This window comes from Myodes glareolus, chromosome X, assembly GCF_982192425.1.
Source record: "Myodes glareolus chromosome X, mMyoGla1.1, whole genome shotgun sequence".
NCBI classification, from domain to species: domain Eukaryota; kingdom Metazoa; phylum Chordata; class Mammalia; order Rodentia; family Cricetidae; genus Myodes; species Myodes glareolus.
Window position 1 is genome coordinate 110,999,589 of NC_142053.1, and position 24,201 is coordinate 111,023,789.

Here is a 24,201-nt window from a genome sequence, read left to right on the forward strand (position 1 = left end):
ATTATGGAAGGGAGCAACAAGAAAGGGATTAAAGAGGGCTTGGTGATCTTTGGGCATGACAATTTATCATCATACTTAGTACACAAGGAAGCCAAGACTTAACCCTTGAAAATAGACTCAGGGTGATGGCCAACTTAACAGAATCTAGAATCATCATGGAGGCAAGCCTCTGAGCAGGGCTGTGCGCGGATTTCTAGATTCGGTTAACTGAGGTGGGAAGGTAGCAACATCCCATGGGCTGGGGTCCTGGATTGACTATAAAAGAAGACGCGTGCAACACCTGCTTAACTCTCTCTCTGATCCTCCATTAGGGATGCAATGTGACCAGCTGTTTTATGTTCTTGCTACCATGATTTCTTCACCATGATGGCCATACCAGTGGCTCTCAGCCTTCCCAATGCTGGGACCCTTTAATACAGTTCCTCATGCTGTGCTGACCCCCAGGCATAAAACATTTTCATTGCTGCCTCTTAACTGTAATTTTGCTTCTGTTATGAATCATAATGTTTTTCGATGGTCTTAGGTGGTCTGTGTGAAAGGGTCATTTGACCACCAAAGGGGTCTTGACCCACAGCCTGAGAACCTGCTGGTCTACATCTTCAAATCATGAGCCCAAATAAACCCTTTTTTATCATACCTGCTTTTATCAGGTATTTTGTTGCATTGATGTATGCTTGTTACTGCCACTTTAAATCAATGTGTGTACGTACATACATAAGTATCTATCTATCATCTATCTATCTATCTATCTATCTATCTATCTATCTATCTATCTATCTATCTATCATCTATCTATCTATCATCTATCTATCTATCTATCTTATGGGCAAGTAGTCACAGATCATCTGTAATGGGTATGACTGCTTAATATAAAATTTTATAAAAACACAATGGGTGGTATCAAAACCCTCATGGAAATTTCCATTAGTTACCCCCAGGAAACCGCACAGGAAGCACAGAAAGATAAGGTCAAGTGAGAGAGTTCCAATCCCATGTGTCTCCTACCAGGCAGGCATTTCTTTCACTCCTTGGAAATGTCTAGAGAAAATCCAAGCATAAGTTTCAGAGAAAGGCTCAACCTATCTAAACGACTTCTTGAGACCAGGAGCGCTCCAATTAGTATCATCTTGGCACAGACCCAGAAACTGGTTATGTGGGTGACTTATTTGGCAGTGAATCGGAATGACCAAAAGGACACAGCCTGAAGAGGTGGGCCGACTCAAGCTGCCAAAGCTTTCTGCCCAGCCATATCGGCCATATCTCCACTCACCTCCAAGAGGGTCAAAAGATGCCAAGGCAAAATGGAACATTTGTCACTGAAGAAAACGTGAAGCAGCAGCAGTAACAGCAAGCGAGCAGACACCACTACTCGCAAAACTCCTTCTGGACTAATCTAAGCTGGGTTCCTCAAACTATCAGTTCCAGTTCGGCATCCAGGGCTGATTGTCTTCTCCTTTTTTTTTTCTTTCTTTGCTTGTCTACTCTAAGCTAAGGAGCATACACAAGAGTAAGAGGCCAGGTAAACGGATGCACTGGGGACTCATTGGGCCACTGTGACACAAAGAAGTGCCGCACATGTACTGGCCAAATAGCAGCCCCAAATTGGAATGTTTGTAAACAATCAAGAAGAGTTCTCTGGATGGCTGATTAAAGTTTTTTTTTCTAATTAAGCCATAGAATAGTTACCGTACAACAGATAACATTTTATAAAAATAAAAAGCAAATGAATCCCGGAAAGCAGAAAACTTCAGAGTGTGAATCAGAGCTACGATAGGCTCTCATCGTCTTCACGTCCACTGAACCAGAAAACCCCAAGTGGCTAGAAGCGTATCATAGGCAGAGAGCTTTCCCAGCTTCAGATGTACACACTCAGAAAGCTACAGTACCTAGACTCTAGGGAACAGACTGACAAGTGCCATCAGAACCTACACGACATGATTACCCTTTCAACGATGGAGGAAACCCCATTATAGACAGGTGCCATATTCCCGATGCATGCCAAAATCGTAAGAAAGGGATTTCTCTCTTGAGATACATTTCAAGTGTTTGAAGATACGACCCTAAAACATAGTGGCCATACATCCTTAAGATCTGAAAGCATGGTCCTGAGGGACAGTAGCGCCCCTCCGCCATGTCAGGTTAAAGCAGATCCAGAGGGAGAAGTTCCAAGGTCAGCAGCGAAGGGGACAGATGAACTGCCTCCAGGAGTGTGAAGTGAATCACCACAGCGACCTCAAGGTGCCTTCAGGCACTCACTCTCAGTAACCCTCCACAGCTACTTAGGGATTCATTCTTGGTAATGCAAGTGGCCTAGCTTGGGCACCAACCTTTCCTCAAGTTCGCCTATCCCGTTACTCGCCATCCTGTTACACAAACAAGAGGTCATGCTCCTTGTTTGGACTTCTGGACTTACCTATGGAATCTCAATCCAAGCGTCAGTTGGTTGATTTTTTTAAAGACAGGGTTGCTTTCTGTAGTCCTGGCTCTCCTGGAGCTAGCTCTGTACATCAGGCTGGGAGCAAGCTCAAAGTGATCTGCCTCCCATGTGCTGGTATTAAAGGCGGAAGCCACCACCGCCCAACATTCAGAAAAAAAGAATTGGAGGTTGGTGAAGTGAGTGAAGGTCTTTACTTCTCAGACTGAAGTCCAAACATCAGATTTACTGATAAATAGCCATTCTTAGTCTGCTAGTTTGCAGCCTGCATTGAAGAACCATCCCTGACATGTAATTGGATCATATTGAGGAAGATGGGAGACACTTGTGTCTTTCCCCCAAGCTCCTATCCACAACTTCCCCGGCCATCATTCTTACTCATGTGTCTTCGTAAGTAGAGAAGGAGAAAAAATGGATTTAAAACTATCACAGAGCCAGGTGTGGTGGCACATACCTTTAATCCCAGCACTTGGGAAACAAAAGAAAAGGCATCTCTGTGAGTCTGAGGCCAGGATGGTCTGCATAGAGAGCTCCAGGACAGCTAAGACTATATAGTCAGACCCTGTCTCAAAGGAACTAAAAATAAAATAAAATAAAACAAAACTGTGGCAGCACTTGGAAGGTGAAAGCCAAGGTTCAGAGGTTCAAGGTCACTCTCATCTACACAGACAGTTCAGGTCCAGCGTGGGCTGCATAAGAGTCTGTCTGGGGGCGGCAGGGTGGGAAGTAACTACCAAGTCTTAAAAATGTGACTTCCTTAGAAGTTACAGTAAGAGAGAGAGAGAGAGAGAGAGAGAGAGAGAGAGAGAGAGAGAGAGAGAGAGAGAGAGAGAGAAGGGAGGGGTCAAGGCAAAAGACATTGGGCCCAACTTGATCTTTCTGGTGGGGAACAGGAAGTAAGGTGGTCTCTGCTAGTAACTGTATGGGTGAGAGAGGCATTTTTCTTTGGCAAAGACTTCCTGGTCAGCCAGGATCAACACCTCCTTGTTCCCTTCCCACCCTGGAAAGAAACTGCAAACTATGTATGGAAAGGGGAAAAAAGAAAAGAAGAAAGAAAAAGACACACAAGCCATATGGAACTCTCAATTTCTCCCCCTCATACCATCTGCTTGAGAATCTAAGTGTGGGATGGCAAAACTATGTTGATTTTGGAGCCAAGAAAACCCAGGGAGACATCTCCTGGGCAGATGATGACATGGCTGGGCACCAGGTTTCCTCCCTCTGTGACTTAATCCATCATCTTTTACACTGTCCGGTGTAATGTCGCTCTAGATACAAATGGGGCTTCAGACATATATTTGGCACCAGAGAACTCAAGGATTGATGCAAATGCATATGAAAGTTAAAAACAACGCACACATCCAAACCACTTCAGGATCTTGGAAGAGCATTCTTTAAAATTTAAAGTTCAAATCAAGTGCAAAGATTTTCTTTATTGCAGGCAAGAACCTGCTAGCACCCAGAATTCTTCTTTGCATTATTACCAGCAACCTCATTCCATGGGCAGCCTGAACCTCTCATTATACCTACAATTCCAAAACTCCCAAAAAAGTACTTTTTAATTTGGAGCCCAGAGGGGAGAATGGCAAACTGGGGTTGGACTCAACTTCCTTGGTGCTGAACCTTGAGTTAATGACCAATCGAGCTTCATGGGCTGTGCTCTCGATTGCCTTGCTGGTGGGATGGCATTGCCCTGAACAGCTTTACCCTAAAAACCCAAGTTTCTCAGGGTTCCCCAAAAACCAATTTCAGGAAAATCTTTGAAGCCTTACTGTTTTTTTGGGGGGGGGAGTTGTTGTTGTTATTTCTCAGTTACAACTGCAGCTTCAAAGGCCCCGCATTCAGAGGTTGGACTGTCAGATGAAAAGCACACACATGGTACTCTTCTGTAAAACTGATGAATGCTGAGTGCTCGAGACCGCTCCAGAGCCACGGACAGAGACACCTTTTCCTCTAGGAAGATCACAGTGTTTATTCTTCACCACACAGCTTAGTGTCTGGTGTCCAGGAATGACCCAAAGCTCTTTCTAGATCTCCAATTGCCTTGGTGTCATTAAACTGTTCTTTACATTTATTTGTTTTTGTATTACACACACACGCGCGCGCGCGCGCGCGCACACACACACACACACACACACACACACACACACACACACTGTGGTCAAAGGACGAATTGCAGGCTCATTTCTCTCCTTCTACCATGTAGGTTCCAGATATTGAACTGGGGTTATGAGACTTGGTAGCAAGTGCCTTTACCCACTGAGCCATCTTGCCATCCCCAACATTTATTCTTAAAATAAATATCATATTGTTTCAAAAGCAGAAGCTTGTGATTCCTAGTGGGTAACAATACCCCTTTCTCATTTACCCTTGAATTACATATATCTAATGGGATGGGGTCTGTATGGTCAAACAAACAAAGCATGGATTTCAGATATAACTTATGAACTAGAAAAAAATCAGTTTTTAAAAAGGTCACTGGAACTATGTAGTCCAAGTTATCATTCAATTGGTGATAATTATCCAGCTTCTGTTTCCCAACTTCTGGGATTATGTAGTCCCAGAACTATATGTCACTGGAACTATGTAGTCCAAGTTATCATTCAATTGGTGATAATTATCCAGCTTCTGTTTCCCAACTTCTGGGATTATGGCTGTGTATTCCACTGTGTCAGGCTCTTATCTATTTTAAATGCTATACTTCAGTGCTTTTGAATTAATCCAGAGTTGTATAATCATCCCCGCAATCTAATTTTAGACCATTTTTATCACCCAAGAGAGATCCTGGGTGCTCTTCTCTAGTTAATCTCCACTCCACACTTCCCCGAGTCCCTGGCAAGCACTCTCTAAGGAGTTACCAGTTCTGGAAACTCAATAGAAATGGAGTCTCACGGTGCTTGGGCTCCTGTGTCTGGTTTCTTTTACATGTGCTATGTCACAGTGTGTAACGGTCCTTTATCGCTTTTCATTGTCGAACACGAATTCACTGTATGGTAGTGCTATATAGAACAACAATGGCAACTTTCAAACCAAGATCCCAGACCTCACCACCATATTCTTGGAAGGAGTTATGCCAAAGGATGCTTGATCCATTCTTGTTTCCCTTATAGGCACACACAGAACAAGCAAGCACCTATGGGCTGGGACTGTAACTCTGTTGGTAGAAGGCTTGCCTAGCATGAATGAGTCCCTGGGTTTGATCCCCAACACCACATAAGCTGAGGGTGTTGGCATACACCTGTAATCCCAGCACAAGGTCAACCTTCAGATGCTCAAGGACAACCTGGAATACAGGTGACTTGGTCTCAAAGAAGGGGAAGGAGGAGGAGAAGCAGCAGCAGCAAGAGCTGCCCCCCCTAAGAGCCCGGTGTGGAATGATGGAGTGCATTACCTAGAGCTAAATCTAAAATCAGATTTCAAGATAATTAGCCTCAGGGTTCCATTTTAGGTCTTAAAGGAAAGAGAACAGGTCTTCCATTCAACAGGATGTTTTATGTTATCTTTCAAGATGTTTCTTTCTATTGTCATTGACCACACTACCATTTCTTTGTTGTCTTCTTAGGTGTGTGTGTGTGTGTGTGTGCGCGTGCGCGCGTGTGCACGTGCATGCTGGTGCACGTGTGTATATGGTGACTAAAGGTTGATGCTTGATATCTTCCTCTCTCCCTTAATTTTTGCGACAAGGTCTTTAACCAAACCTAGAGCTCACCAACTGGCTTTGAGCTCCAGTGATCCACCTGTCTCTACACCTCCCCACTGAGATGAGAGATGCACACTGCCGTCTGTTTTTCCATGGGTGCAGGGGATCTGAACTCTAGTCTTCAAGATTGTTCAACCAGTGCTTTTGACGCTGAGACACCACCCCAGCCGCTACTACTGCCATTTCTGGTTGATCCCTGAAATAAGTACACACTTCAGTTGGGAGAAATGACATCACACCTTGAGACAAAATGATAGCAATACTTTTTTTTTTTTCCCGAGGCAAGGGTTTCTGTGTGAAACAGCCCTGGTTGTCCTGGAATTCACTTTGTAGACCAGGCTGGCCTCGAACTCACAGAGATCTACCTGCCTCTGCCTCCCAAGTGCTGGGATTAAAGGCATGAGCCACCACTGCCCGGCTGACAGCACATTTAAGCTTACTATTGAGTTTATCTGACCCATCACTAGTCCTTTGTATCACATTTTACGTAGCTTAAGCCACCATCCTACCTTGAGCTAACTGAGCTGAACATTAAGACACACTTGGGCTTTGGGAATAGGGAATGGAGAAGTTCATACTACTCAGTAACCTCTCCATCTCGAATCTCCAAATTGACACCCCTCACATTTTTCTGAGGCATGGCCCCCTAATGGCCACCGAGATTAGTGCTCTTCATGAGCTAGGGAAATGGAAACTGTACTCAAATGATCTATCTTGTAGGGCATCTAATACCGAGCTGTCTGATCTTAATTTCACAGTCTTTGAGTTTTGTTTGCCTGAAAGTATGGATCGATGCTAAAGGAGGGTGGTACAAAGCCATATCACTGAAGAGATGTGTAGGCAGGTATTCTCAAGACTTTCAGAGGCGAGGCTCCTTGAAATCCTGACCCAGTTCTGATCCCTGTGGTGGGTATGTACCGACCTCCTCCCCCGTTACTGATTCAGACCTCTGGAAGTCTGTGGTTAGCCCAAGGGCATAGCTCACTGTACACTGTTTCCTTTGATACAAAGAAGTGGGTGGAGGAAAGAGAGGGAAGGTGGGAAGAAGGTGGAGAAAGATGGCTGGAATGGATAGGGGGAAAGAAAAATGAAAATGATTCCAAAATTATTAAAGGGTCATTTCCACCCACGTCCATGTCAACAAATGAATGTACCAAGCAAAACATAAAATATCACCAAACTGAAAGAGCCATTATAAATTACAATCAAGATAACAGTCGAGTTGTTTGTGGAATACACCCCAAGGCTGTATTTACCTGGACTGCTCAAGGGGCCAGCCCTGTCCCCCAGGGTTGGCACAGGACGGTACTGATGGTTCTTTGAGCCTGGGTACATCCAGTGGTACCTGCCAATTTCCATTTCAGCTCTGCTGTTCACTGCCAATTTCAGTGGCAAAGAGTCAGTGTCTATCTCCAGCAACGATTCTATTATCAGCATTTCTATGTATTGTCTTACCATATAGGAAAGGAAAACGGGGAGTTAAAAATACGCTATCAAAATGCAACCCTTCAGATTCAATTTATCAGTTCAACAGAAGCTTCAGAATCGGTTGGACTCTTGTCCTCCAATTTTGAATTTAAGTTTACACAAATTACCAACATTTTCTTTCTTTCTTTCTTCTTTTTTTTAAGTATTATCCCCTCCTCTAAAATCTTCGGGAATGCTACAATTTGTGGTAAAAACGTGGTTTCTCATAATGTGTTTCTTTAAGTTTCTTTCCGTTCAGACCAACAGAGCACTAACTAAGGCCAGCTGCACAAGCAACAGTGAACAGTGGTCCCCACCCTGTCACAGCACCCAGTTCCTAGTCTAGAGCTCTGGCAAATGGAGCCTGCGGAATTCTGGACAAAATTTCCATCCTCCCATCGACACCTGAAGTAGTCTCTGTCACTTCATCTTCATCTCAGGACATCACAGAGTCCAGAATATTCTGAATTGGATTCTCTTTCAATCATCTTTCAGTGTGTCCTAGAGAAGGAATTGCTTGTTCCTGTGCTAACAAATGGGTTCCCAGGGACTCAGGCCTTCATCTGGTAACAGATTCCCCACTTCTTAGGGAATTGGAGAAACAACAACAGTATGTTTTAATTTGTCTGGCATGGAATATAGGCTTCCGCTCACAGTTACCTGAATTCTCATCCTGAAATTCTTAAGAAGCTAAAAATGTCACCGTGGGCCATCCATGCCTATAAATTCCATAAAATGTGTGAAGTTGTGATGTCCTCTGAGGTACTACAAATACTTAAATTTTTTTTTTAAAAAGCCTTTGGCATTGATGTGAGTAATGATTCCATGAGAAGACGAGGTTCTAATGTTCTGTGTGGCACGTCAAATCATTGAAGATCAGATGAATAACCACACTGTGAGGCTAGCAAGAGCCCACCCTCACCAGATACACCACAAAGCTTACCAAGCCTTAGAACTATCCCAGTCCCACTCAGCAGTCTTGGAAAACTCCCAACATGACTTGAGATTGGGACACACTTTGGTCAGTGATGCTTTAGAGAAGGCTCTTTGGGATTCAAGGTCAGATAAAAATGTCCCATTTAAAAGGAATAAGAAGGTCTAGGAGAGTGTAGTACAGCGGAAGAACACTTGCGCAGCACATGTAAGGCTCCTGGTTAAATTTCTAACACCAAAAGCCATTAAGTAAATAAAGGTTCCCAAGTAAGAACAGAGCGTACCATGAAGCTATTTTTGCTGCTCTGTTTGGGCTGTCAATAACGATGATAACTATAATTTATGGGATGCTTATGGTGTGCTAGCCATAGTGTTACGCATGTAATGCCTGCTGTTGCACTAGTAATAGCAACCCTAGGAAATTATTATTCAGTCTTCACAAGGGAAAAATGGAATTCAAGAAGAGGCCCATCTTTTGCCCAGGGGACACAACCTGGAGGTGGAGCTGGCTATGCAGTTGGAAAATCAGCCTCTAGAGGGCGCACTTTCAAAACACTAGCATCAATCGCCGTCCCCCCCCCTCCCGCCCCAATTCTTCTTGGGGCCTAAAGAAGTTCTATCTTTTCTTCCTTTCTCAAGATGTTAAGGCCAATGAGAGCTGTTCTAAGTTCCATGTGAAAGGGAGCAGTACTTCTGTGGTTCCTAAAGAAATAATAGTCCTGGTGTCTTGTTAACTCTACTGTCCCTGGGATTTGCCCTCTGATTTTCAGAATTGAGGGGAGAGCTCAACACTAGAGCACTTGCCTAGCATGCTCATCCGGTGCCCTGGACCTGGATTTGGGCCTTGGTACCACCCAAATCCAACCAAAACAAATAAAAACGTCATCTACTTTTTAAAGGCCATTCTCTTAGATAAAGGTTATGCTACATTCTCAAACTAGAAAGACACCTAACCAGGCTAGTGAAAAGGAACACAGGGTCAAGACACCGCATAATATAAGCTGATTTCCTTTTGGGAAAGTTGACTGTGGGCCCTGCATATTGACCTCTCAAGAAAAAAAAAAGATTTTAAGCAGCTTAATCTCTTCTGATGGGAGTTTTTCTTTTCTTTCTGTGAGTGTGGGGAGGGTGCTAGAGACCGAACCTAGAACCTCATGCATACTAGGCATGTGTTATAGCATTGATCTACCCCCACAACCCTCATCCTGTCCTAAATTTTATCTCTATATGTGCAGCATACAATAGGTTCCCAATAAATGATTGCTGGATGAGTATTTCATTGAAAGTGAAGGACCACCCTAGAGCCCTGTGGACCCGCAACATGCTGATTGCGCCCTTAGTCAATAAAGTCTGACAGGAACACTGTCACATGAATGTGTGTATGTAATATCCATGGCTGCAATTCAGAGGGCCTGTGTATGCCCTGTCCTCATAACCTCACAAAAATGGGAATGTCTGCAGTTATCTGGGCACTCAGGCAGTGGCCATGGAGCAAGGATAATGAAAATGCATGGATTATTCAACTGCAAGTTTTTTTTTTTTAAAAAATTGCTTCTCTCTCTCTCTCTCTCTCTCTCTCTGTGTGTGTGTGTGTGTGTGTCTATGTGTGTGTGTGCATGCGCCTAAATGCATATTTGTGCACCACATGCAAACTGGAGTTCACAGAGGCCAGAAGGGGCCACCACCATATGGGTACTGAGAACCAAATCCTGCTCTTCTGCAAGAGCAGCGAGTGCTCATATCCACGGTGCCTGCCATCTCTCTAGCCCTCAAACTGTGACAATTTCTCCGAGAAAAATATGGCAGCTATGCCTTCTGGAGATGCTCCAGAGAGTGGGAAAATGCGATGACCGCAGCAGATCTAGAGATGAGACAACTGCACAGCCATTTCCCAATCCCTTGGAAAAATACTCCGGGAGAGCCCTTTTTACAAGAGCAAATCTTTAGATATGAGAAAAAAGAAGCTCACTTCTAGGCTGTGCTTTTGAGTCAAACTTAAGCAGAGACATTAAACACAGAGTTATCTGCAGTGTTTGTGACATCAGACTATACACTTTAATCCCAAGGACAGGATCCAGACACCTAGCAGTCAAACGCCTTGCTGAGTCTAGGCGTGGGCAAGTATGAGGAAATGAGCTATTTTGTATACAAGCAGACTACATGATGGTGGCTATGGTGGCTCATGGAGACACATATGATTGTAAGTGGGCATTGCCAACGTGGGGGCATGACATCAATAATGGGAAACTGAGGAAAGAAAAGCAAAACAATGCCTTGACTCCCTTCCATGGCCCCCATTAACTTTGACAATATGATATAGGGACAAGTGACTGCCAGGCTGGAATGCTTTTACAAATGATCACTGGGAACAACTAAGTGACAAATATGGCTGGCGAGGAAGACCATATTCACTGAACAAGGTCTTTTCAAAGCTGTGTTTGTCATTGTCTGTTTGTAGCCATTAGCTGAAATGTGAAGGGAAAGACAAGGCTCTGCCAGAATACCAGACAGGGCTGCAGACCATCTCACTTGGTAAAGAAAATCTGAGGGGAACACTGTTACATGACCTTGTGCACATACATCTGTGGCTGCTTCTTCATGCTAGGATGCCAGAAGTGAGCAGGCAAAGCAGAGCTCTGTGGCCCGGAAGGGTATAATATGTGCTACCTGACCTTTTGTATGAAAGGTGCACTATGCCCTGGCATCAAACGGTAGGTAGGGCTTGGTATGCAAGTGGTTAATATAATTAATAAAATCGGCCTGTAAACAAGGCATTCTTTGATCATCTCTTATTCATTCTCTAATGAGAAGTATCATGGAGATGGCTGAGGATCAAAAGTCTCCGTCACTGCCGTTGCTTATTTGTGACCAATAAAACCCATATGATGCTACTTCTAATGGTGCCTAAATGGGTGAGCAGCCTTGCACTCCTCCAGGGGGAGCTGAGAGCACAGGAGGAAGGATGCCATTTCAAAGGAGCATATTATGAAATGAATAAATGACTGACAAATGGTGAGCAACAAAGAACACTTGTAAAACTGGGAGCGGAGCCTCCCTGTCTCAAAAGCCAGTGTCTGTCCCATTCTTTGTCCCTCCCCGAGTCTCCCCTTCTCCTGGCCAATTAGCTCATGTGTATGCGTATTTGGTCTAAAGGAAAAAGAAGAAAGGGGTGTCATTGAAATGTTCCAATTCATCCCCAGTCCTGGTGACAGGGAGTGGACATCACGCAGGCACCGGTTGTCCTGCATGTCCTTGGATGCAGCAAGACTAAGAAATGGTGTCACTAAGATCTCTTACCCTAAACTGATCTGTATTTCCAAGTAACAGAAAAATACGATCTTACAACTTACTGGCACAACGGCGGCTTATGCTCAATTTCAAGGGAGAAATAACAAGGCCAAGTTGTGAAAGTGTGTTCATGGAACTGATAACAGAAATGGAACAGCTAGACTAACTTGCTCAGATCTTTCTCCACATTTTAATTTTTTTTTTTTAAAAAAAAGCCCACAACCCTTCCCCTCCCCAAACCATCAAAGAATGCCATGTCATACCTATGACATATGTCGCCCACCATCTGGACAGCCTCCTTTTGCTACAGTCGATTCCCCAGGCCCCATTGCTTCAGATGCTCACCTTGGCAAACTCTTACTGAGAATAACAGCATCTAAAACTTTCCTGGTATCACATTCATATAAACAAGTTTGCAAATGTCAGGAAGAATGTCATGGGTCCTTCAAAATAATGTTAACATGTTAAATGCTCCAGAGAATTGCTTTTTTTCTTCTAAACAAAAAATGGAGAGCCAACATGCACATGTTTTGCTAAATTTTAAAAAAGCAGACAATTACAATGAATCTGTTAATACTGTAAACAAGTCACTGATGCAAATTCATCTTGTATTCCGACTCTGTCCTCCAATTTACTTTCAGTCAAACATTATTTCCAATTTACCACATTTCTCCCTTCCTACGTGGCTAGAAACTTAATTTGATACTTGGATTCTGGGATCGATTTCAGCAACAGTTTACAGGAACTGAACTAACTTGCTTATAATTATTCTGGGAGATTCCAATTTCCTACATGTAATAAAAATAACTTTCAGCACAGATACTGCTCCCCCATAATCGAGCTTCAGAGTTGTTAGGGATTCAATTGTTTTCCTACCCCCATAGTGACGTGCTTCCAGCAATTCCAGACACATCTGTTTTCACAAATGAAGTGACGCTAAGTGATACTCCACAGAAGCAAATGGAAACCTAGCTTTCCATCTTTTTATTAGCAGAACCATCATCCACTTCCTTTAATTGCCTTATTCATTTTCTCTGCGCATTCCATCTTTGCTGAATCTGTTTACTCAATTCTGCCACTTTAAGAAAACCTGTCACTTGTAATAATTTTGCATTTGCTATACTCATCCAAGAAAACCTGCTTTCTTTTCTAAAAAAAAAAAAAAAAAAAAAAAAAAAGCAAACTCCTGTCTACCCCTGAAGACGCTGTGTGAATTTCGGTTGCTCAGCAGCATTCCGGGATAACACTATGAGCGCACCGCAAAACACAAACGCTTTCCTGTTTGTTAAGACTTGGATCATTTTTGTCTGAAATGAGAACAAAGCAGTTCTGATTGAGTTTCTAAAGAAACAGATCTCTTGGTGGCAGTTAGCGAGTTGCAATAGCTCAGATGTGTTCTCCTATGTAAACTCCCTCTGGGAACAGACACCAACTAGAGAAAGCTGAGGTCAGTTTCTAAATCTTAGTTTAACTTACATTCTTCATTGACACCGTGATAATTATCCAAAGCTATTCCTTCACAAGCTGTTGGGTGCTAGCCATTGGGCAACAATACCCCGAATTAACAGACAAATATTGCCCCTGTCACCAACAACTGAAAACCAGTGGGAAGAGAGGAACACAGGGAATCACAAATCACATATGCATACAAACCTGTGAGTAACAAAAATGTAGAGGATACCATTTAGGAACTAAGAAGTCTTGCAAGCAAGAAGAAAAAGATCCTCCAAGCTCCAAAAATTACACAGTTCATTTTATAAGTAATATTGTTAAGTTTGTAAATGATAAGGTCAATGAGCTAAGCATAGGTTTTAGGGCCCCAGCCTCACATCTGAAGGAATGCCGAAGAGATGAACACACGGGACCATTTGTGGCTACCGTTTTATAACAATGGGTCAGCAAACTCGGGGATGACAAAGGTACTTATGCGAGTTTGGACTTTGGGAAGCTAGCATATGACCTTGGTCACCCCAATCAAGATCTGTCATCTTCCAGAATGCTTCGAGCGGGGGTCCACACAGTGATCACAATCCTTGTTGCTGCAGATTAAGAATAAACTTCCTGGCCCAGATTCTTATCCAGTCTTGTACCACACATGTGACCTTCGCTTAGTAGCTTGTCATTTTTGAATTATTTAACAACTGGTGTTTATGAATCCTGGCCACCTTTAAAGTTCCTCTGAAAATGGTATTTTGCTTCTAATTTTGCCGCTATAACAATAGCTAGCCAGTTTTCATATACTGGGGATACAGTGGCAACCTGTAGACCTGCCATTAAATATGTGGATGATGCCATGTAGCGACAGTCCCTGAGACTAAATGGGAACAAGTCACACAATCGTGTATTAAAGATTTGACGCCTTCTGTTTTTGAGAGAAAAACAAAAGATCCGTTTCTGCGGACATAGACAGTTTTGTAGAGGTCACAGGGGTTTTATCTGCCACAGGCAAACATAGCATTAACAACAACAACAAAAACACGCATAAAGAAAAACCATCCACTTTAGGAGAAAAATGCTTTGAACTGTGGTACGTTTCCTCCAGGATACTACTACATTATCACATATGCAATCGACTTATTATCTAATTGTAGTGGAAACGAAGCCTGATAAATATACCCGAGTTTCACTTATTGCTATTTGACCAATCACATAGATTAGAAAAAAATGAGGAAAAAATCATATGCAAGAAAAGACAGTGCCTTTTGTTAGGGGAGGAGTAGGCCTAATATAAGAATTATACTAAAGTAGCAACTTTAAAAATAAATTGCTATGTACTTGTTGCCCCCTGAATTGTAAGTTAAAGTGGTTAAATGGTAAATTTGTGGATTGTATCATGTTTCTAAAATTAGATTTTCAAAATGAAATTGGCCTGTTTAGGATGGATATAATATGGATTATTAATACAGTCAGAAAAAAATCTATGTGAAAATAAGCAGCCCTTATCCCAATGTGCTGTGAAGTTGACCTGCATATAGATGGGCTTTTCATGTTTAAAATGGTTGACAGCAACAATTTCATGTGGCTCAACCCATATATTCATAAAGAAAATGTGGCTGAAGAATTACTATTATTTAGGGACTGCAATTGAGTGTAAAAGCCATGAAAAAGAACCTTGGCGTGATGGATTTTTTTTTTAAACCTGAGCCAGTGCAGTTATAAAACATGTTTTTGTGCATTTTATGACAGTTTTTATCTTGAAGTGAAGAGATCAATTACAGCATAGCCAGACACCACTAACCTAACAGTGGCTGAGCTGTTTCTACGGGGCATCAAACTTGACCTCAGGCATAGCGTCTCGTTTCTGCCATTTTCTTGGTGCAATAACGGCAATTTCTCCAAAGTCTGAATCTCAAAACTGTGACTTGGTCTGAGACTTTCTTAAAGGTTGGAACCCTTGGACAGTTTTCTTCCTCCAAATCTTTAAGTCACAATTAGCAAAAGACCTCTTCCCTCCTGTCAGTGCTAGCGGACAAAGCTGATGGCAAGCTCTGACTATAAATGATTATTACATGTCATAGTCTGATACATGGAAAGAACAATCATGTTAGAATAAAAAACTTACAGCATATTTAAATCACTCCGGTATAATTGGAACCAAAGCATATTTAGCATGCATGTCTCTCCAGTTCCTCCTCAGCATTAGCACAGAACAACGCATCCCCTAATCCCTGAATGTAACATGCAGAACACAGGACCTAAGTTGTGATTAATTGTTTTAGTAAAAACAAAAAGAGAGAACGAGAGTTTTCCCACTCCAGCAGCCCAAGGTGAAAAACTACAGACATTTTTCTATGAGATACCACGTTACATAGGAAAACTTGAAACAGAAATACAAGAGAGGCTACACTATTAATTTAACATTAACCCCCAGGAGAAAGACAAAACCCACCCTTTACAAGACCACACCAGCGGGTATTGTTTTAGAGCTGTTTTACAAGAGATAAAACCTGGATAACCCCTTTAAGCACCCGCAGTGAAAAGCTTTAAAACAGGCTATTGTCAGAGTGCTGGGTACCTTTTCTCTCTTGGCTTTGTTCAGTATTTTCCTCGGCTGCAGTTTCCATGGCTGGCTTCATACCATCCACCAAAAATGCTTTTCCCTGCTTCCCCCCAACACACACTTTTCCCCCTCCTCTTCCTTTTCTTTTGGACTCCCCTCCGGCTCTCTTCTTTATACCCGTCTGATTGAGAGGCTCTGTTCTTCACTACAGTAGATTACAGCGCCATCCAAGATGCAAAAGTCTTGTCAGCGTCAATTTCGCTCTGCCTACTGGTCCATAAAGACAGCTGCCAAGGAGCAGGCGACCATACGTCACCGAGGATCCCAGTTATAAAACAGCCACTCTGTGCCCCCACTCCCAGTGTACCCCGGGAAGGTCCTGCTCCCCACCAAGCTCTTCCTCCTTGCTCTCTCCCTCTTAAGATCTCTCTCTCTCTCTCTCTCTCTCTCTCTCTCTCTCTCTCTCTCTCTCTCCTCCCTTCTTTCTTCTTGCCAACTGCAACCCAATGAATACTAATTAATTCTCCCAGGAAATAATAGACTTGTGACATCAGAGGAAAGGATGTGGAGGAGAAAGAAAAGAGCCCCCTCCCACCACGTGACTTGATCAGGCCACACTATATGTTATCTCTCAGGAGAATGCCTGTTTTCCTATGCCTTCCCTTTCTGGGGCATCGGTTTTGTTCATTCTATTTATCCCTAAACCCTGGCAAAGAATCTTCAAAAGATGTGTCCTTTTTTAAACAAAAAAATACTTCTGTTTCACAAATCACTAGATGGGCTGATTTAAAAAAAATATACTAAAGACAAGAGAATAAAAGTCTGCAAGAAGCAATTCCAAATAGATTTAAAATGGCAACATAGCAATTCAGTATTAAAATTGACGTCTTTATATTAATAGATGAGAAATCTTAGCTTAAACCCAATTTCTAAAAAGGAGCTCATTCTTATTCAACAATCAGTATATGAAAAGAATGTCTAACGATATTTTGGTGGTTTCTAATATGAAAATCAAAGGTTTTTCTTTTTAAAAAATACATCTGCATGGCATTTTATTCATTAGAACGCCTCAGTCAAAATCTCAAGAGGATACTTTTTAAGCGAACTCTAAACATCTGACTTCACGGCTATTGTACAGACAGGGATTCCAATGATTCTGATGGCTGATTTCACAAGCCCTTCTGCACAAGCAATGTTCTTAACTCACAGTAAGAATTGAAATCCTTATTTTGATTACCAGTTTCCAAGCATTCCCACTTTCAAAGACATTTTACAATTGCATTTAACCCACTCACCTTTATTATCCCGACTGGAAAAATTCTAGAAACTAAAGTCACATACAAAGATAACTATTGATGACCACGGATTAAAGGAATCCTGGACCCACCATGGTCTGCTTGACACCACTTGGGAGTTAACATTAAAGGCGAGTTGGAGGGCTAGTGAAATGGCTCAACAGGTAAAACTGCCTGCTGCAAGCCTGACCACTAGGCCTCCATCACTTGGGACCCCATGGTAGAAGGAGGGAATTGATGGGTGCAAGTTGTCCTATGACCTCCAGATCTACATGTGTGTGTGTGTGTGTGTGTGTGTGTGTGTGTGTGTCTGTGTGTGTCTGTGTGTGTGCACACGCACGGATACATACGTGCACACACACACACACACACACACACACACACACACACACACACACATTTTTTAATAAGAAAAATTGGAAACCACCTCTCCTAAAAACAGTCTCCAAAATTTTCTGGGGCTTTTTCACAGTACCTCAAAGCAATGTGGGAAGATCCCAAATCAAAATCCTGTAGCAGCCGGATCTTTTAAAGCTTTGGTTTTAGATAATCTCTCACGCCCTTTTAGATTCAACACTTCTGCTGTGCTGAACAAGAAAAGACTTTGAAAACCAGTTTGGCCGGCTTCAACACTTTCTTTTAATTTTCCATCTCACTTTCCACTTTAGCCATTGTCCCTGCAGATCACGCCCACACTCAGTTACTCAGCTATTCCCCCGAAATATGGCTTCAGCCAATTATATTGTCTCCATGTGAAGGGATTGGAAGTGTACCACCTAGAACTTCAGCCTCTGGGAAGGCGGAGGGGAGTACCTCCATGGGAAAACTTACAGTGTGTACTAATGGGACAATCTAAAACATGTTGTGTAAGAACAACTTAGGTCTATTCAGACAGAAAAGTACAGCATATAAAAGTTTTCCTTGTGGGTCGGTCAGATTGCTCTTGTTACCAGGTATTACCTGAGCTTGGTCCTCAGGACACACATGATCAGAGAAGAGAACTAACTTCCACAGTTATCTTCCGACCTTTACATAGATATCATGTATGTATCATACATATCACATGTGTGTACACACAGTGAAATGAATGGATGTAATTGAAAATTAAAAGTATAATTGTGGTTAACAATTTGGTGGATCTTTTATACAGCGCCTAATGAAGTCATTTAATTTTAGAACTATCAAAATTAATTGCTTTGGCTCTTCCTTCAGACTAATAGTTTTTATGTAAGAGACAGGGTCTGGCTAAGGGGCGGCACCTACCACTGAACCTCCTTAGGAACATTATTTTAATATTAATACAAGTGAAAAGGAAGAAATACAGCAGGCATTCTAAATTTAAGGACAGCCGTTGTTCTACAATAGCGCGACAAATCAAAACCGTCGGGCAAAATGTCTATCTATACGGATAAATACGCAATCCATGAGTTTTACCTTATTTATAATTTTACTTTTGTTAGGACCATGATTTATGACAGCACTTCTGGAAATCACCATCTCCCCAGTTCACAAGCAGTTTCAAAAACCTCACAGATCTTTATGCTAAAACACATGCTACAGAAAGAATAGAAAGAAGCAACAGAGATCCTGTCAAGGAGAAAAAAATAGAACTTATGTTTAAAATATTTTTTAGGTATGCATCCATATTTTTTTTTGACAGAAAAGCTAAATATATAGAATGAACGGGATATGAAATGGCTGCCTGAGCTGAAATATCTCTTTGAGACCAGCCTGGGCTGCCAGTGTGGTGAACTCCCCCCCACCCAGTCACGCACGCGCACACACCCACACACACATACACGCACAAACACACACACACACATGCAAGCACACTCACATGCACACATACACACGTTCACTCGCAAGCACACACAGACATGCCTGCACACACACACATGCAAACACATACACATGCACACATACACACGTCCACACGCAAGCACACACAGACATGCCTGCACACACACGCATGCATGCATGCAAGCATACACGCAAGCACACACAGACATGCCTGCACACACACGCACGCATGCATGCAAGCATACACACATACACACACACACACACACATACACACACACAAATCAAGAGTGCTGGTACACTAGTTCAGTGAGTAAGAGCGCTCACTGCCAGCCCTGACAACCTGATTTGGATTCTTGGGACCCACATGGTGAAAGGAGAGAAAGTTGTACTTTGACCTCTGACCTCTGTGTGTGCTGTGGCACACGTGACCTTTGGTTGTTAAAAAGTCATTGAATTTCTTATTTTTCATGGAATGTGAGTTTTGGAAAATGCCTTTTGAGTTCATTACTTATTATTATTTCCCCTATATCTGCTGAACTTTACAGGAAATGATCCCATATACTGATCTGAAAGTACAGATCAAATAAGATGATGTTTCCGGACACTCTTGAAAAATTGTGAAGCTAGGGCCTGGAGAGATGACTCAGTAGTTAAGAGCACTGGCTCTTCTTCCAGAGGACCTGAGTTGAGCTGACATGGCAGCTCACGACCATCGGTTCCAGGGGATCTGGCCCCTTCTTCTGACCTTTGAGGGTACTAGGGATGCATGTAGCACACAAACATGCATGCAGGCAAAACACCCATATATATAACATGAAGTAAAATGGCTTTAAAATTGTGAAGTCTGAGTTGAAGATATAGCTCAGTGGTAGAGTTCTCCCCTAGAATACGCAAAGCCTTGACTTCAATTATTAATACCACAAATAAATAAATAAATAAATGACGAATCTTTGTAAGGGTGAGCCATCACCCATTGTAGTTCTCTTTAATGGCAGAGGTTGTTCCCAAGTAGACCCTTGGCTAATGCCCACAAGGATGAGAGTAAGGCGAGTTTTCCCCTTACTTTCCAGCCTCATCGGCTGTTTACTTACTGTCAGGCAGTAGCCTCATTAGAAGATTCAGGAGCTGCCCAAACAGCAATTGTTGAGTTTGGGAACAGTCAGTTCCTCTGTCCTAAAGGCAACAACAGCGACAAAAAAGCTTCACAGAGTCACATGTTCAAACAGAGAGTAAGAATAAGTTTGGGATGCACAGACTAGGGCTCCACATGGCGACACCAGGTGCAGCATGGACAGTTACCACATTCCCAGTTGAGGAATGGGCTCCCCACAGGAGGCGCTGTGGCATTCTGAAGTAGGATGGGTGACATCTATCTCAAAGTCGATTTCAGTGTTGTGGCTTCCTTCCTCTCTCTCATATCAAGGCTGCTCCATGTCAGCCAAGCCTCACTTAGCATGGGGTCATTCTTTCCTGTGGTGATGCCCCGAACATATAGGATGGTTGGGTTGTGAATGCCACTGACCTCCGCTCATTAGATGCATGTTTCTGAGGGAGGAAAGTCATTCCCAGCCAAGAACCACTGCCTTCAATCTAGTTTTCTATGATTACTTTAACATTCTCTTATTAGCTAATGGTTCGAAAGGCTGGCTGTACCCCGGAGTCACCTGGGAGGCTTTAACAATATACCTCACGCCCAGATATTGTGGCTGGTAAGTCAGCTTGTGTGGCGTGGTGTCATCAGATCTTTAAAAACTCACCCAGGGCATTCTAGACACACAGCAGGCATATAGGAGTTGGGACACAGCAAACTACTTTTGAAAGAGTACAGAGAGGGGAATTTGATGGACATATAGGAGACCAGAGTCAGGGCAACTATGACCAACAGGGAAATGATTAAGGTTCTATACCCAGCTAGGACAGAAAGGAGCAACTGGGCATCAGGACAAGAGATGGAGGAATCAGTGTTGAGAGCACAGGAAACACAAGGAGATCACGGGATAGACTGATTTTCTACGACCGATATGACAAAGGAGCATAAACCAGATAGCTTTAAACAATAGAAATTATTCTGTCACGCTTCTGGAAGCGAAAAGTGCAAAGCCAAGGTGAGGAAAGGGCTGTGTTCTCTCTGAAGGGACCATGAGACAGATTCTTTCTCACCTCTGCCAGCTTCCCACAGGTGTCGGTCAGGCCTTGCTTCTTTCCTTGGCTTCATACTACGCTCCAACCTCCACCCGTGGCATCACACGGGGCTCTCTCTGTGTGTCTCATAAGGATACCAACCACATTGGACTTAGGACTACCCCTCAACTATGGCCACATTCCCTCTTCATTCTATCTGCAGAGACTATTTCCCAATAACGGCACCTTCACAGGTACTGGGAGCTTAAGCCTTTAATATATCAGCACCTGGGAGATAATGTACGCCTCAGCTCCTGCCAGGTGAGAGAGACTGAGAAAGACAATCACGTTGGGAAGCCATGTGAGCGATGCCTGTAAAACTGCTCAGTCTAGGCAGGCTTTGGAAATGAAGGATTGAGTGCGAGCAGCAGGGAAGAGCAAATTATAGTGGGAGTGGGTGCGATGCCAAAGCAGAAGGCGCGGAGAAGAACACCATGCAAGTACCACCTAAATTCAGGGGGCCTCCGGAGAAGTACTCTCAAAGGAGGCCAAGGATATTGGAGAAGAGCCAGGACAGGGGGCCTGCCGCAGGGGGAGAGAATTTTGAGAAGCGGGGGACGTGGCACAGTCAAAGCAGTCAGACGGGGAGGATGTGGCAAAGACCACTGAAACGGAAAATTCCAATTTCCTTGCCAGTGGCATCACAGAGACTAGAATGGAAACCAGCTTTTAGAAGGATCACGGGAGGACTGGGAAGGGAGGAAGAGAGGGAAGAGTGTGGGCCATCTTACTAAAGACATGCACTCTGAGAAGGTAGGGGAGAGATGGAGCAGATGAAGGAGAGAAATGTGGCCAAGAGCAAGTCCACCAAATGCTGGATCTGCAAAAGCAGCTGGGATTGGAAGAGATTAAGATGTAAGTGGAGGTGGATAAGTGACAATGAATCAAGAGGACAGTGGGCACCAGCTATAGGGGGCAAACTGGGACAGCTCTCCTTCTAACATGGCAGCAAGGACAGAGGAAACAGGAAAATGAATGTTTATCCAATTCCAAGACTCAAAGCACCCCAGAGAGGTGGCTGCGGCTGGCAGGTTTTTGGTGTAGCCTGTCCTCTGGGGAGAAGAGTACATCCACTACCTGGTAGCATCCATGGGACAGTCTTAGGAGGGAGAACCTGTCCCAACAGGTGACATAGTGGAAGGATGATGCTGTTGGCCTGAGTCTGGGTGACATGTGGATATTAACAGACCTTACATTTTCAGAATATCAGAGGCTCCGGGAGGGAGGGAGGAAAAGAGAGAGAGAGAGAGAGAGAGAGAGAGAGAGAGAGAGAGAGAGAAAGAACACCCTTACTGTGTCATTATACTGGGTAGTGGATCCTGGCAAGACAGTCACATCTAATAAAAAATGAAAAAAAAAATGAAAGCCAGATGATTGGTTTTTGTTAGGGTTTTTTTTTTTTTTTTTTTTTAGAAGGGGTTTCTTATACCCAAAGCTGCCCTTAAACTTGCTATACAATCAAAAATAACCTCGAACTCCTGGTATTGCCTCCACCTCCTGAGTATTGGGATCTAGGTGTGCACTACCACACCAGGTTTCCATTGAGCATGGGGCCTTGTGTTTGCTAGGCAAACACTCAAACAGCTGAGATGCGCTCATAGTCCCTGTTTTTATTTCTTGTAAAATGTTTTTTATTTATTTTTGAAAAGGTATGTGTGTGAGTGTTTCGTCTCTGTATCCAAGCACCACAGGCAGGCATGCCTACAGAGGTCAGAAGAGGGCATCATATCCCCTGGAACTGGAATTACAAATGGTTGTGAGCTACTGTGTGAGTTCAGGGAACTGAACCCAGCTCTTCAACAAGAGCAGTCAAGTGCTGTGAACTGCTGGGCCACCTCTCTAGCCTCTCTTTCTAATGATTTTGATAAAGAAAAAAATGTACTGTACACACAGGGCATACATCGAGAGACAGAGAGCTGATCTAATGAGGAGGTGCTTCTTGGTTCATTATCACATTCCACAGGGATTTGGGATTCTCTCATTAAGAGGGGTACACCACCCAGCTCTCCCTGAAGACTCCTGATTAACAAACACATCAATGCCACATGTACCAGATGGGTATGAACAAGGGGCAGACCTTCCAAGTCCCCTTGTTAGGTCTCGTCTACAGCTCTCGGAATTCCAGTTATGACTCTGTTGTTATATCACCAGAAATCCCAGAGGGTACAGTATTCTACCATGAGTGGGCTGCTTAACTTTATAACTGGGGGAATCTGTCAAAACTCTACTCCAGCTAGCCGGTCCAGTTCCGGCTGAGGACACAGGCCCAAGGCCTTCTCCTTTCAGTAGCTTCCTGGGTGACCTCACCTTCTGCAATTTCAGCAGTTGCCTTAACCCTTCCATCTCTCTCTCACTGGTAAGGGCCAGCTCTGTCCATTAGATGACAACCATTCACATTTATCTGCTTTCCACTTGGGGTAGAAATGATCATTTTCGAGCAACCCAACATTCAATAGGGTGTCCCCAAGGAAGGCCACCGAAGACAGCTATGTCTCTGAATCTTTGGCTAGCTTCATCAAAGAGAGACAATTTGAAGTTAGAAGACAAGACGTTTAGATGGTAAACTATCACACAAGTTGAAATGTTATGGGATATTCCCGGCGGGGTAAGAATAAAGACTCCTTATGAACCACACATTTCCCCCAAATCAAGTCAATGCCAGGATTAATGAGTTTCTGTCGGTTGGCTTCTAGGGAGAGGCATTTTCTGAGACAGGCACGGGGAGGCCCAACCACATTCCTCTTGGAGTGACAGGACCCATCCAGGCCCACTCACTATAGTTCGCATTTCAGCCTCATCTGGGAGACAGAAAGCATCAAACAGTTATATTTGGCTAACCTTTATATGTGCACCAGCGACACTTGGCCAAATGAGGTCTCTGGCTACATGTGGAACCCAGAGTGACTGGGCTCAACCCTGTCTCTATAGAACCCCACAGCTGCCAACCTATGAGATGTGTGACCCAGCCCTATGCTCAAGGACGAGGAATGTAGGTATCCTCTATGCCAGCATTGTGAAGGGAAGTTGACCCATGTTCATTCGTCCGTCCTTCCTTCCTTCCTTCCTTCCTTCCTTCCTTCCTTCCTTCCTTCCTTCTTTC

General features: G+C 43.4%; 1 protein-coding gene across 5 annotated transcripts in view; it reads right to left on the minus strand.

Moving 5' to 3' along the window:
* Gpm6b (glycoprotein M6B) overlaps positions 1-24,201 on the minus strand; it is a 150,139-nt gene that overhangs the window by 28,447 nt on the left and 97,491 nt on the right. The window contains exons 1-2 of one of the 5 annotated variants that reach the window (XM_048446205.3): positions 15,838-16,268; positions 7,391-7,510 (exon numbers count right to left, since the gene is read on the minus strand). The exons of 1 other annotated variant lie outside the window; for it this stretch is intronic. In XM_048446205.3, coding sequence (XP_048302162.1) covers positions 7,391-7,510; positions 15,838-15,898 — 181 coding nt within the window. In that variant the 5' untranslated portion in view covers positions 15,899-16,268. Of the gene's footprint in view, positions 1-7,390; positions 7,511-15,837; positions 16,269-24,201 lie in introns of those variants that run through there. 3 more of the 5 variants (XM_048446206.3, XM_048446208.3, XM_048446209.3) reach the window with 3 other exon arrangements.